The 13,579-nt window shown below is 44.2% G+C and overlaps 1 protein-coding gene across 2 annotated transcripts in view; it reads right to left on the bottom strand.

Annotated features, from left to right (window-relative positions):
• The window catches only part of maml1 (mastermind-like transcriptional coactivator 1), a 79,307-nt gene that overhangs the window by 46,920 nt on the left and 18,808 nt on the right, over positions 1 to 13,579 (bottom strand). For both annotated transcript variants that reach the window (XM_078411667.1, XM_078411666.1), the window contains exons 3-4: positions 8,441 to 8,692; positions 4,478 to 4,595 (exon numbers count right to left, since the gene is read on the bottom strand). In XM_078411667.1, coding sequence (XP_078267793.1) covers positions 4,478 to 4,595; positions 8,441 to 8,692 — 370 coding nt within the window. The remainder of the gene's footprint in view (positions 1 to 4,477; positions 4,596 to 8,440; positions 8,693 to 13,579) is intronic.

The raw sequence follows: 13,579 nt of genomic DNA, 5'->3' as shown, positions 1-13,579 counted from the left end.
TAGTTTAGTTGCGAAAAACAGCATGGAAACGGGCCCTTAATTTAGTTTTGTATAGAATATTAACAACATTTAAAAGACATTTGCACCGATGAACAGATGGGAAAGATTCAGAAGGATTGATTGAGATGATTGAAAGATGCAAAATGGAGATAGGCCTTTCGGGCCACTGAGTCCACAACGACCATCGATCATAAGTTCACACGTGTTATCCCACTTTCTCATCCACTCCTTACACTCTAGGGACAATTCACAGAATAAACCCACACATCTTTGGAGTGTGGTAGGAAATTGGAGCACCTGGAGGAAACCCATGCTGTCACAGGGAGAACGTGCAAACTCCACAGAGAGGCACCCGGGGTCAATGGAAATAAATATGCCATTAACTCTAAACTGCTTAAGTTTTAGACTGCTAAATAACTGCTAAGATTGCAAAGGATAATTGTACAACTCCTCCTATCAATTTCAATTATGAAAAAAAAGTCTGACAGCTCAAGTAAAGGAGGTCAACTCAATACATCATGCTTTGCATTCTTAAAATGTTTTTTTCGGGATCATTTTTAACTGCTTGAAAGATGTTGGAAAGACCATGTTAATTAACAACTCCTTAGCTCCCTTAAGAATACAATAGAATGAAATCTTCTTGGACCTTAGACCTTCACAAGAAAGCCCTCTTTTCAAAGTGGGAAATATCTGATAGAGCAAAGAAATAACGAGTTATATTATTACTAGAGAGGTGTGTACTTTGGAAATGCATAGAACTATTTTTGTAAGCTGCACAGGCATAGTCCCACTAGTCTGCCTAGGTACGGTCTGCTACATGATTTTACTGGGTTGTGCTGAACAAAGCATTTCACTGTACATGTATATGTACATTCGATAATAAAATATAGTTGAATCATCGAATCCTGTCGTTAGCACATCTTCCACAGCCATCAATGGGCCATTATGGACCACCCATTGTTGGCAGACTGAAGAAGGGTTCTGACTGGAAATGTCACCTAGTCCTTTTCTCCAGAGATGCTGCCTGACCCACTGAGTTACTCCAACATCTTGTATCTATCTTCGGTATAAACTGGCATCTGCAGTTCCTTCCTACACATAGAAGCATTGTTGTTTTATTATATGTAAAGTTCAGTAATAGAGTTTGTATTATGGGCTGGCATGTAGAAATGATTTGGTTACAATCACTTCCAATTTGCTAAACAAATATAAACGGTTTCCAGCATCTGCAGTGTTTTGTTTTTTGACGTTGATCAACCAAAACTTTTCAATGCCCTGGCCAAAATCTGAAAGACAAACAGAAAATGCCCGGAACACCTAGCAGGTTGGGCCACATCTGTGGGAAGAGAAACAGCGTTAACGTTTCTGGTCAAAGATGTGTCGCCAGCATTGAGATGGGGATAAACAGCTTTTTTAACCCACAGGGAGGGTGGGGGAGGGAGATCACTGAAGCAGGAGGAATGGGTGGGGGTGAGCTCCTTGCCATAAATCATTCCAATCTGCTAATAACTTTATTTCCACATACAAAATGAAGGTGGAAATGTCCAACATCATAGCTATAAGGTGAGCAGGAGGAAGTTTAATGGAGATGTGCAGGGCGTTTTTGTTTTACAGAGGGTGGTGGGCGCCTTGAACATGCTGCCAGGGGTGGTGGCGGAGGCAGATATGACTGGCATTTAGGAGACTTTGTATATGGAGGGAATGGAGCAATATGGATCATTTGAGATCAGTTTAACAGCATCATGTCGCCCACAACTCTCACCAACTTCGACAGATTCACCATAGAAAGCATTTTATTGGGATGCATCACAGCATGGTTTGGGAACAGCTCTATCCAAGACATTGTAAAGAGTTGTGGAAATAGCCCAGACACAAACCAAGTACATTTCATGCTGCCTCGGCAAAGCCACCAGCATACTCAAAGACCAGTCTCGCCCTCAGTCACTCCATCTTCCATCAGGCAAGAGGTACAGAAGTATGAAAAAGCATACCACACCCCCAGATTCAGGGACAGTTTCTTCCCAGCTATTATCAGGCAACTGAACAATCCTAGAGAGGAGTCCTGACCTACCATCCACCTCATGGGACACCCTCAGACTCTCTTTAATTGGACTATATCTTGTACTAAAAGTTATTCCCTTTACCTGAGGAGTAGCTTTTTCACTGAGAGGGTAGTGGGCACATGGAACGAGGAGTTAGTTGAAGCAGATACTATAACAACATTTAAAATAATTTGGACAGGTAGATGGATAGGAAAGGTTTAGAGGGATAAGGGCTAAATGCGGGCAGATGGGACCAGTGTTGATAGGGCATCTTGGTCAGAATGGATGAGTTGGGCTGGCCTGTTCTGTGCTGTATGATTTTAAATAATTTTCTCCATATTTATGAATTATTGAAAATGTTCACACCTTTATAAATTTTGCCCTGTTAGGAGATCAGAAAAACTCCCAAAATACAAGAATGAAGCAACATTCTACCCTGAAGAAGCACCTAAACATGTTAAACCAGAAAGTAATCTTCCAGGTGCTTGGAAGATCTAGAACAAACAATCCAAAATTAACTCCTCAGAAGGCAGGCAACTCAAACGCATTCTAAAAACCCGTAGTAACAACTAGCAAAATAACAGCGTTTCAGGGAGGTCTTGCCTTGCAGACAACAGCACTGCCCAAAAAAAACATTTAGAAGAAACAACAGAATGCCTCAAGTTCCACTCTTATATGGAAAGAATGTTTCTGCAATATTCTAATATGCATCTGCAGTTCCTTGTGTCCCCAAGGATCAAAACTAAAGCTGTAATGTTTAGGAGCCATCATTTATATTGTTCTTCGTCCATCCCAGTTCTCTACTCCATCCAACTGCTGTACATCTGCCAGTTGTAAACATCCCTCAGGCTCAAATGCGAGCCAAACTAAAAAGCTTGTGGAGAATGAAACCAAGGATGTGCCAAAACACAATAAATATTTATCCTTTCATTTTCAGAAAATAAAGTAAAACCTCCAAATTGCATTCACCCAAGGCGAAGGGACTATGAACAAGAGCATCAAGAACCAATGTTTTTAAAATAGATGTCTACACTTTGAAAATGATTAGAATGAATAGATATAAAGCGCTGGAGTCATGTAGCAGGTCAGGCAGGATCACAGGAGAACATGGATGGGTCAGTCTGAAGAAAGGCCCCGGCCCAAAACATCATCTATCTATGATCTCCAGGGTGCTGCCTGACCCGCCGAGTTACTCCAGTATTGTGAGCCTTTCCTTGGTAAACCAGCATCTGCAGTTCCTTGTTTGAGTGCCATTAACCCATTCTAGGTATATTTCCCAGGTTTAATTCTGACTACGGGTGCAGTCTGTGTGGAGTTTGCATGTTCTCCCTGTGACCGCGTGAGTTTTCACCAGGTGCTCCAGTTTCCTCCCACATTCCAAAGACGTGCAGGTTTGTAGGTTACTTGGCCTCTGTAAATTGCCCCTAACGTGTAGGACACAGATCTTGTGTACAGGCGATTGATGGTTGGCATAGACTTGGTGGGCTGAAGGGCCTGTTTATATGCTATATCTCTAAACTGAACTAAATTAGAAGCCGTGAATGGCAAACAAATGGCACAAGTTCAAAGAGTTGTAAATATTTATTCCCTTCCATTTTTCAGGCCCTTAAAGGACAGTGGAAATCAAAAACAATCTCTAAAACATCTGAAAGGTACTCAAGAAGGAACTAAGGATTATGAACAAAACAAAGAATGAAGGATTAAGCACATCTAGGCATTTTAAAGAGCCAGCACTGGAACAAAAGCTTGTATTTCTGTATTTTTTTTATTCCGTGAAAAAGAAAAAGAAACAAATTTGGTTGAAGATGGTAGAACAGTAACCTATCGTCCTAGAGTCAGAGAGGATGAAAACAGGCCCTTCGGCCCAACAAACCCACAACGGGAACATGGCCCATCTAAGCAGGTCCCACCTGCCGGCATTTGGCCCATATCCCTCTAAGCCTTTCGTATCCACGTACCCGCTAAATGTTTCTTAAGCTTTGCGATAGTACCTGCCTTAACAACCTCTCTGGCAGCATGTTCCATATACCCACCACCCTTTGTGTAAAAAGGTTTTTCCTTAGGCTCCTATTAAATCTTTCACCCCTCGCCTTAATCCATGTCCTCTGGTTCTCAATTCCTCAACTCTGGACAAGAGACTGTGTCTTGATCTATTCCTCTCATGATTTTATACACTCTAAGATAACGCCCTCATCCTCCTGCGCTCCAAGTAATAAAGTCCTAGCCTACTCAGCCTCTCCCGATAGCTCAAGCCCTCGGGTTCTGGCAACATACTTGTAAATCTTCTCCACACCCTTTCCAACTTGATTATGTCAAGGACAGACGTAAGAACCAAGTAGTAAGAACTATCATCTTTCTAAAAACATTTAGGATGTCTGACAGACTGCACCAATGTTGACTCCTGCTTTTGGATGGAATAAGAGCACCATACTTACCCTGAAACTGGCTGACCTGCTCAACATGGTAAGGGTTTTGCTGTTGATCTTGGTACTGAAGTGGAGGCCTGGTGAGATGCCTCTGTAACTGTTGCTCCTGATGTTTCCTCTGCTTCTCCTTAAGGGAAGAAATATGTTGTTTAACACAACTGGTAGTAGTATTTTGCTTAACACAAGAAAGATGTGGGGAGTTTATTTTCCCCCTTCTAACAGCCCTCAAGCTCCCTGGTTTGTAAAGTTCACAGACACAATGCAAGCGAAGGAGCAACATTCGCCTCTGCTGGGAGTTTAATTTCCGCAGCGGAGGGGGTGTGGCCACTGCACAAAGATTCCATCCGACTACAATTGTACTTAGGTTCCGGTGCTATCACAACCCACGGTGGCACAGCTGGTAGCGCCGCTGCCTCAGAGCGCCAGGTTAAATCCTGACCTCGGGTGCTGTCTGTGGATGGAGTTTGCACATTCTCACTGTGACAGCATGATTCCTCCCGTTTCCTCCCACGTCCCAAAGACGTGCAGATTTGTAGGTTATTTAGCCTCTGTAGACTGCCCCTAGTGTGTAGGGAGTGCATAAGAAAATGGGACACCTGAGAACTAGTGAAACGGCCGGCATGGACTCTGTGGGTTGAAGGGCCTGTTTCTCACCATATCCCTGCAGAGACAAAGTAAACTCGATGACCTCCACAACTTACCCATGTGGCAACCATGGCCACACCCTTCAGAGATATTCTCACAACACCCTCCCCACTGTCTCAGCAACTTAAAACTAACTCGTTTCTTCTCTTTCCCAATTCTAACCAAAGGTCTTTGACCCGAATTGTTAACTTGGTTTAACCTTCCACTCTTATGTTGTCCAACTTGCTGAACGTTTCCACGCCTCTGCCAGTCTCCAAGTCTCTTTCTGGTTTTCCTCTTTCGTGTCATAACATCAAATATAATTAACAGCAAAATTAAAATAAACTCTTCTAACGAAGGGTTTGTTAAGAGAAAGCTGTAGACCAACATTCTATGCGAATACAGGAATAGAAATGTTGTAAAATATATCCATCTTTGGTTCTTCTAATGATTCACCAAAATTAACATTGTGGTTAGACATTAGAAAAGCAATTGTTTCCGTTTCAACCTGCCATGTGATCCCACACAAACACCAATCCATTGACATATGAAAGGAGTCGGCTGCATGATCATTTAAGTCTGGTTTCCTGTTCAATATCTTTATAGCTGATCTTCTTGTTGCCTTTCAGCTGCACTTTTCTCCTTGATACCTCAATCCTCAACACCTCTCCTTCCACCTCAGTCACAAATATACTCAATAAATCAATAAGTCTCTGGAGTAGAGAATTCTAAATATCTCCAAACCTCAGAACTTCCTCCTCGCATTGTAATAAAGGCAATACTTCTCTTTCCCAGAAATCATGATTCACCGTACTTGGTTCTTAGACCAAGTGAAAAATTCCCAGAATCTAACCCTGCCAAAACTTCAGAATTTCTCATGTTTCAATAAGATCACTTAAATCCCTTTTAAACCCAGAAAGGCCCATTTCACTCTACCTGATCTTTCTTCAAAAACAACCTTTCAGGGACAGTTCCAATAAATATGTTCTTTAAACAAGATGAAAGATCTATGCAATATTCCAATACCTCAAGCGTGGACTCACCAAAGACATGCAGTTGGAGCAAGACTTCCCTAGTTTAGTGCTCCATCTCTGTTGTACTTAATTACCTGCTTTAACTGAATTGCAGGACACACAGATCTTTCCAACATTTACATTCATTATCACAAAATGATGATCGATTGCAGTGATGGAGGCAGCCATTTGCACAAGCATCCTTCCAAATAGACTTCTCTCCACCTCCCAGCCTCGTCTTTCTATGCTAATCACATTTGCTCTCATTAGGTCTATCTCTCTGTCTTTCCTATCCAAATACTCATCCAAACTTATTTTAAACATTGTAATTGTATCTGCTTTCACCACCTCTGCAAAAGTGGGATACCATAAAAACAGTGTGAATGGGTGATTGATGGTTGGCGTGGACTCAGCAGGGCGAAGGGCGTTTTTCCATGCTGGATCTCTAAACTAAACCAAACCTGGTCCCATATCTCTCTAAACCTATCCTATCCATGCACCTGTCAAAATGTTTCTTAAAAGTTAAGAAACATATAGACAGAATAATGTGAAACAAAGCCTTGTGAGTTTCAGCACTCAGTTCTTTTTTTTGTAAATCAACATAAAAAAATAATACAAAGTTCTGAGGTAACTCAGTGGATCAGGCAGCATCTCTGGAGAACATGAATAGTGACCCTTCAACACCTGAAACATCACCCATCCATGTTCTCCCGAGACTTTGCCTGATTGCTGAGTTACCATGGTCATAAGGGATAGGAGTAGAATTAAGTCATTCAGCCCATCATGTCCACTCCGCCATTCAATCATGGCTGATCTATCTCTCCCTCCTAACCCCATTCTCCTGCCTTCTCCCCAAAATCCCTGACACCGATAATCAAGAATCAATCTATCACTGCGGTAAAAATATTCATTGACTTGGCCTCCACAGCCTTCTGTGGCAAAGGATTCTACAGATTCACCACCCTCTGACTAAAGAAATTCCTCCTCATCTCCTTCCTGGAATGTCCATTAATTCTGAGGCTACGAGCTCTGGTCCTAGACTCTCCCACTAGTGGAAATATCCTCTCCACATTCACTCTATCCAAGCCTTTCACTATTCAGTAAGTTTCAATGAGGTCCTCACTCATCCTTCTAAACTCCAGCGAATACAGGCCCATTGCCATCAAATGCTCATCATATCCCACATTCCTGGGATCATTCTTGTAAACCTCCTCTGGAACCTCTCCAGCGCCAGCATATCCTTCCTCAGATATGGTGCCTAAAATTGCTCACAAATGCAGCCTGACAAGTGCCTTATCGAGCCTCAGCATTACACCACTGTTTTTGTATTCAAAGTCCTCTTGAAACAAATCGCAGCATTGCATTTGCCTTCCTTACTACCGATTCGACTTGCAAATTTTGCACCAGCAAAATCCTGCACCAGCACTCCCAAGTCCTTTTGTACCTCTGATTTCTGGATTCTCTCCTCATTTAGAAAATAGTCTGTGCCTTTATTCCTACTACCAAATGCACGATTCCACACTTTGGTATACTGTATTCTAACTGTCATTTCTCTGCCCACTCTCCCAACCTGTCCAAGTCCTCCTGCAGAGTCCCTGCTTTCTCTACACTACCAGCCCCTCCACCTATTTCCGTATCATACTCCAGCACTGTCTTTTTTTGTAAACCAGTACCTGCAGTTCCTTATTTCTAGCAACAAGAAAAAGATGCTTGCAACAGATATAGTGCTGAACACTGCAGAAATTCAGGTGTATTGAGGTGCACAGATAAAAGAGTTGCAACAGCAGGGACCTGGGTACATGTATAAATCATACAGCCAATTCAGACTCAAACTCGTTGCATGATTTATACATGTACTCCTGTCTCCGCTATTGCAGTACTTTTAGAATTCACTTCTTTTTGATGTATCCTATTTCCAACCACGATGTAGTACTTTGTACTTGAACAATTTGTTTTAAACTTTATTGCGACTAGTGGGTTTCCTCAAATTGAGGAAGTTAAGGGAGATGGTGCATTAAGAGGATGGAAACAAAGTGCTAGTGTAACTCAGCGAGTCAGGCAGCATCTCTGGAGAAAAAGGACAGGCGATGTTTTGGGTCGGGACCCTTCTTCTCTTTAGATTCTGATCCAAAACGTCACCTGTCCTTTTTCTCCAGAGATGCTGCCTTACTCCAGAGTTACTCCACCACTTTATGTCCACCTTTGGTATAAACCAGCACTGGCTGTTCTTTGTTTCTACGTGCGTTAACAGGAAATGGACGTAGTTCCTCACAGATGAAGATTATGCCTGAGTGTTTGAATGAGCAGAGTCCTACTGCAATGCCATGTTACGCACCCTCTCGGCCAGGAGTTGCTGCTGCCGCTGCAGGTACTGCTGCTTCTGTTGCTCCATCAGCTGCAGTTGCTGCTCTCGCTGCTTTTGCTGATCCATCAGCAGCTGCTGCTTCATGGCCACAGCCTGCTGTTGGCCACTCAGGTAACCCGCGTTGCCATGGCTGCCGGCAATGGAAACCGGGGGAGGCTGCGTCGTCGGACCCGATCCCTGGACGGCATTTTGCGTCCTGGTGACGTTTCCTGGATTTTGATCCTATTTACAACCAGATGCACAATAATCAATTTTATAAATTACATACCGCGCAGAAACTCAGCATTCAGCCTGACTGGTCTATCACTAATGCTGCTCACCCACCTAGGCCTTCTGACCAGAGTCAGTACCAGGTGCAAAGGATCTGTCACCATAGTTACAGAGCCCTACAGCAGAGAACAGGACCTTTAGCCCAACTTGCCCATGCTGACCAAGATGCTCCATCTACACTAGTCCTACTTGCCTGCGTTTGGCCCATATCTCTCTAAATCTTTCCCATCCATGTACCTGTCCAAATATCATATCATATCATATATATACAGTGCGGAAACAGGCCTTTTCGGCCCACCAAGTCCGCGCCGCCCAGCGATCCCCGTACATTAACACTATCCTACACCCACTAGGGACAATTTTTACATTTACCCAGCCAATTAACCTACATACCTGTACGTCTTTGGAGTGTGGGAGGAAACCGAAGATCTCGGAGAAAACACACGCAGGTCACGGGGAGAACGTACAAACTCCTTACAGTGCAGCACCCGTAGTCAGGATCGAACCTGAGTCTCCGGCGCTGCATTCGCTGTAAAGCAGCAACTCTACCGCTGCGCTACCGTGCCGCCCCTTTTAAATGTTATTGTAACTGCCTCAACTACTTCCTCTGGCAGCTTGTTCCATATACCCACCACCGTCTGTGTGAAAAAGTTACCCCCATGTTCCGATTAAATCTTTCCCTCTCACCTTAAACCTATGACCTTGCGTTCTTGATTCTCTACTCTGGGTAAAAGACTATGCATTCACGCTATCTATTCCCCTTGTGATTTCATTTACACCTCTATAAGATCATCCTCATCCTCCTGCGCTCCAGAGAATAAAGTACTAGCCTTTCCTATAGCTCAGACCCTCGGGTTCTGGCAACATCCTCGTAACTGGGAGTCCGTAGGTGGGTAAGAAGTGTGGCTGAGATTCCGGTGGTTTAGACCCTGAAACTCCTCACACTTCATTTGGTGATAGTGTTTTGCCAGCTGTTAATCTATATACTAAAACTCTCGTTTGTTTGTTTGTTCCTGAACTACAGCCAAAACGGTACACGATAGCGCAACAATTTTAGGCCCACCTTACTCACCGTCGTCCCTTTGGTGCTAATGGAAGAAGTTTCATTGAAATCGGTGTTATATTTTTTAAGTTATTCACATTTTAAAGTTTAAATCTATCTCCTAGGGAGGGAGGGAGGATAAGGGGGTTGAGGGGGATGGAGTGGGAGGGGAGAGGGAGGGAGGATAAGGGGGTTGAGGGGGATGGGGTTGAGGGGGATGGAGTGGGGGGGAGGATAAGGGGGTTGAGGGGGATGGGGTGGGGGGAGGGGGGAGGAGGGAGGATAAGGGGGTTGAGGGGGATGGAGTGGGGGGAGGGGGTGGAGAGGGGTGGTTGGGGGGAAGGGGAGGGGGGGGAAGGGGAGGGGAGAGGGTGGTGCACCAATGCAGGAGAGGTTTGGGCCCAACGGGTCCACTTGGTCTCGTCTAGGAATGGGGTACTGATTGAGAGTGATCAGCCATGATCGCATTGAATGGCGGTGCTGGCTCGAAGGGCTGAATGGTCTACTCCTGCACCTATTGTCTATTGTCTAAAATGTCTGACATTGACTTGGTTAAAATAAAAAAGGCAAAAGCCAAAACAGGTAATGCTGTAAAACTGATGGTGTCACCAATAAGACATCTGAAAGTCGGAATATTTTGTTCCGCTATCAATATTTGAATAAGCATTGTTCAACAAGACATTTCACAAAGGATATCATCCCATGCACATTCCATGTAGTCGTAGCAGCATCTCAGCCCAGAGAACTCGCTTCAAAATGTCTCTGCCTTTATGAGTACAGAGAGATAATGTAATAACAGCTTTAGAGTTTCATTAAGAATTACATCATGGAAACAGGCCTTTTGGCCCACCAAGTCCACATCGACCATCGATCACACGCTCACTGTAGTTCGATGTTACCTCACTTTCGCATCCACTCCCTACACTCTGGGGGCAATTTACTGAGCCCAATTAACTACAAACACACATCTTTGGAATGAGAGGGGAAATAAGAGCACCCTGGGGAAATCCACGTGGTCTTAATAAAGTTTAATAGAGGGAACTGCAGCTATACCTTGGTTGGAAATAGGATACTGCAAAAGCAGAGACAGGAGTACCTGTATAAATCATACACCTAGTATAAGTCGGAATTGGCTGCACGATTTATACACGTAATCCAGGTCCCTGCGGTTGCAACTCTTTTAGAATTGAACTCTTGATGTTGTATCCTATTTTCAACCAAGGTTTGTCTCATCCTTATAATGCCACATCCACCCAATCTTTATGAAGAACAGGTGATCAATGGTCGGCCTGGACTTGGTATAGTCTTTCCGCTGATGGATAGCTCACAACAAAAAGTTTTTCACTGTACACCATTTCATTGTACCCTCAGTACATGCAACAACAATAAAATAAACTAAAACTAAACTATTTCCATGATGTCTCTTTCATTCAAAAAAATCGTCAGGGATAACAGAAAGGAAACATGCCTTTGGCCCACCATCCATTCAACCATCAGCCACACATTTACACAAATCCTCTAATAATACCTTTTTTAAATACTTTCCCTAGATCCTTCCACACTAGCGCCAATTTACGTAGGACAATTAGACTACTTACCCACACATCTTTGTGAATGGGAGGAAATAATATATTCCTTTATTCGTCCCACACCGGGGAAATTTAAAAACCGGATCATCAAGGGATAACCCACGCAGTTGCAGGAACAATGTGCAAACTCCACAGACAGCAGGTTGTCCGGATTGAACTAGGGGCTTAGGAGCTGCGTGGCACCAGCTTTCTCACGTTGAAGAGTTAAGCAGCAGGTGAGACTAAGGGCTTCTGAGAGGCATGGCAGCAAACTTATGATTTCACTTTATAAAATATTGATTACAGTGGCAGTAGAGTCGCTGCCTCAGCGTGTTTGACCCGACTACGGGGGCTATTTGTGTGGAGTTTGCCCATTCTCCCTGTGACCGTGTGGGTTTCCTCCAGGTGCTCCGGTTTCCTCCCAAATCCCAAAGACGTGCAGGTTTGTACGTTAATTGGCCCTCTGTAAATTGCTCCTTAGTTTGCAGGGAGTGGATGAGAAAGTGGGATAACATAGAACTAGTGTGAACGGGTGATCGATGGTCATCTTGGACTGGGTGAGCTGAAGGCTTGTTTCCGTGCTGTTTCACTAAACTAAACACTACTGCTGGAATGGTGCAAACCATTGTTAATTGCACTTTGGAACAATGTGAAGGTGTTAGTGACAATGTAGAGATTTAACAAATTGGTGAAGAGTGACGGATTTGTTACTGGGAACTTCTAGAAAATCTAGCATTGTTCACAGGGATTATACTGAGATTTGACAGAAACATTGAAAATAATGAGGGCTCCAGTCAAGAGTGTAAAAAAATTCCTCCCATTATTGGTAGGATCAGGAAACACATTTATTGAGAGCGACAAAGGGCCAAAGGTGACACTAGGGGAAGAACAACTACTTTCTTCAACAAAAGGGAGCAGAACGATGACAGCCAGAGGCACAAGAGAAGAATGATGTTGCAAACCTTATAGAAAATTTGTGAATAAGGGAAGGGGAGGTACACAGGTCTCGTGTGAACAGTGCCTTTGTACTTGTGGACAAGTCTGCTTATTCATTCACTAAACCTGTGTAATTAAACCACAAATAAGGCGGCTATCACTTGGCTCCACAGTGGAGTGGCCAGTAGAGCTACTGTCTCAGAGCGCCAGAGCCCTGGGTTCGATCCTGACCTCAGGTACTGTCTGTGCAGTTTGAAGGTTCTCCCTACCACCAAGTGGGTTTCCTCTGGCTCCTGTTTCCACCCACATCCCAAAGAGGTGCAGGTTTGTAGATTAATTGGCCTCTGTAAAATTCCCCCTACTGTGAAGGGAGTGCATGTGAAAGTGGGATAACAGAACTAGTGTGAAGGGGTGATCTATGGTCAGCATGGACTCCATTAGACCATAAGTCTTACGAGCAGAATTCGGCCATTTGGCCCATAGAGTCTACTCAATCATGACTGCGCTATCTTTCCCTCTCAAACCCATTCTTCGCGTAACCTTTGATGCCTTACTAAGGGATAGGATAGGTTTAGATGAGTATAGGCCAAATACAGGCAGATGGGACTAGTATAGACTGGTTGGTGTGTGCGTTGGACCAAAGGGCTTGTATCTCTAAAGGGCTAATGGCAGCATCATGGCGCAGCAGCAGAGCTGCTGCCTTACAGCTCCAGAGATACGGGGCAGAGACAGAGGGGCAGCACGATGGCACAGCAGTAGAGTTGCTCCCTTACAACGCCAGGGACTCCAGGTTTGACCCTGACTGCGCAAGTTTTCTCTGGGTGCTCCGGTTTACTCTCTCACACGAAAGACATAAAGTTTGTAGGTTAATTGGCTTTGGTAAACTTGGAAAATTGTCCCTTGTGTGCAGGATAGTGCTAGCATGGGGGGAGTGCTGGTCGGCAAGGACTCGGTGGGCTGAAGGCCCTGTTTCTGTGCTGTACCTCTATACTAAACTAAACCCGGGTCCAATCCGCACTATGGTGCTGGCTGCACAGAGTTTGAACGTTCTCCCCGTCACCACATTATTTTTCTCCGGGCGCTAGTTTCCTCCCACACTCCAAAGATATACAGGTTTGTGGTTTAATTGGCCTGGGTAAAAATCGCAAATTGTCTCGAGTGTGTCGGACAGTGAATGGGGATCGCTGGTCAGCACGGATCGGTGGGCCGAAGGGCCTGTTTCCGCACTGTGTCTCTAAAGTCTAAAGACTAGTTTGAACGGGTGACCGATGGTCGGTGTGGAATCAGTGATCT

The sequence above is a fragment of the Rhinoraja longicauda genome, chromosome 14 (assembly GCF_053455715.1).
Source record: "Rhinoraja longicauda isolate Sanriku21f chromosome 14, sRhiLon1.1, whole genome shotgun sequence".
NCBI lineage: Eukaryota > Metazoa > Chordata > Chondrichthyes > Rajiformes > Arhynchobatidae > Rhinoraja > Rhinoraja longicauda.
The sequence above is the reverse complement of the archived record's forward strand: the minus strand, read 5'-3'. Positions and strand labels throughout refer to the sequence as shown.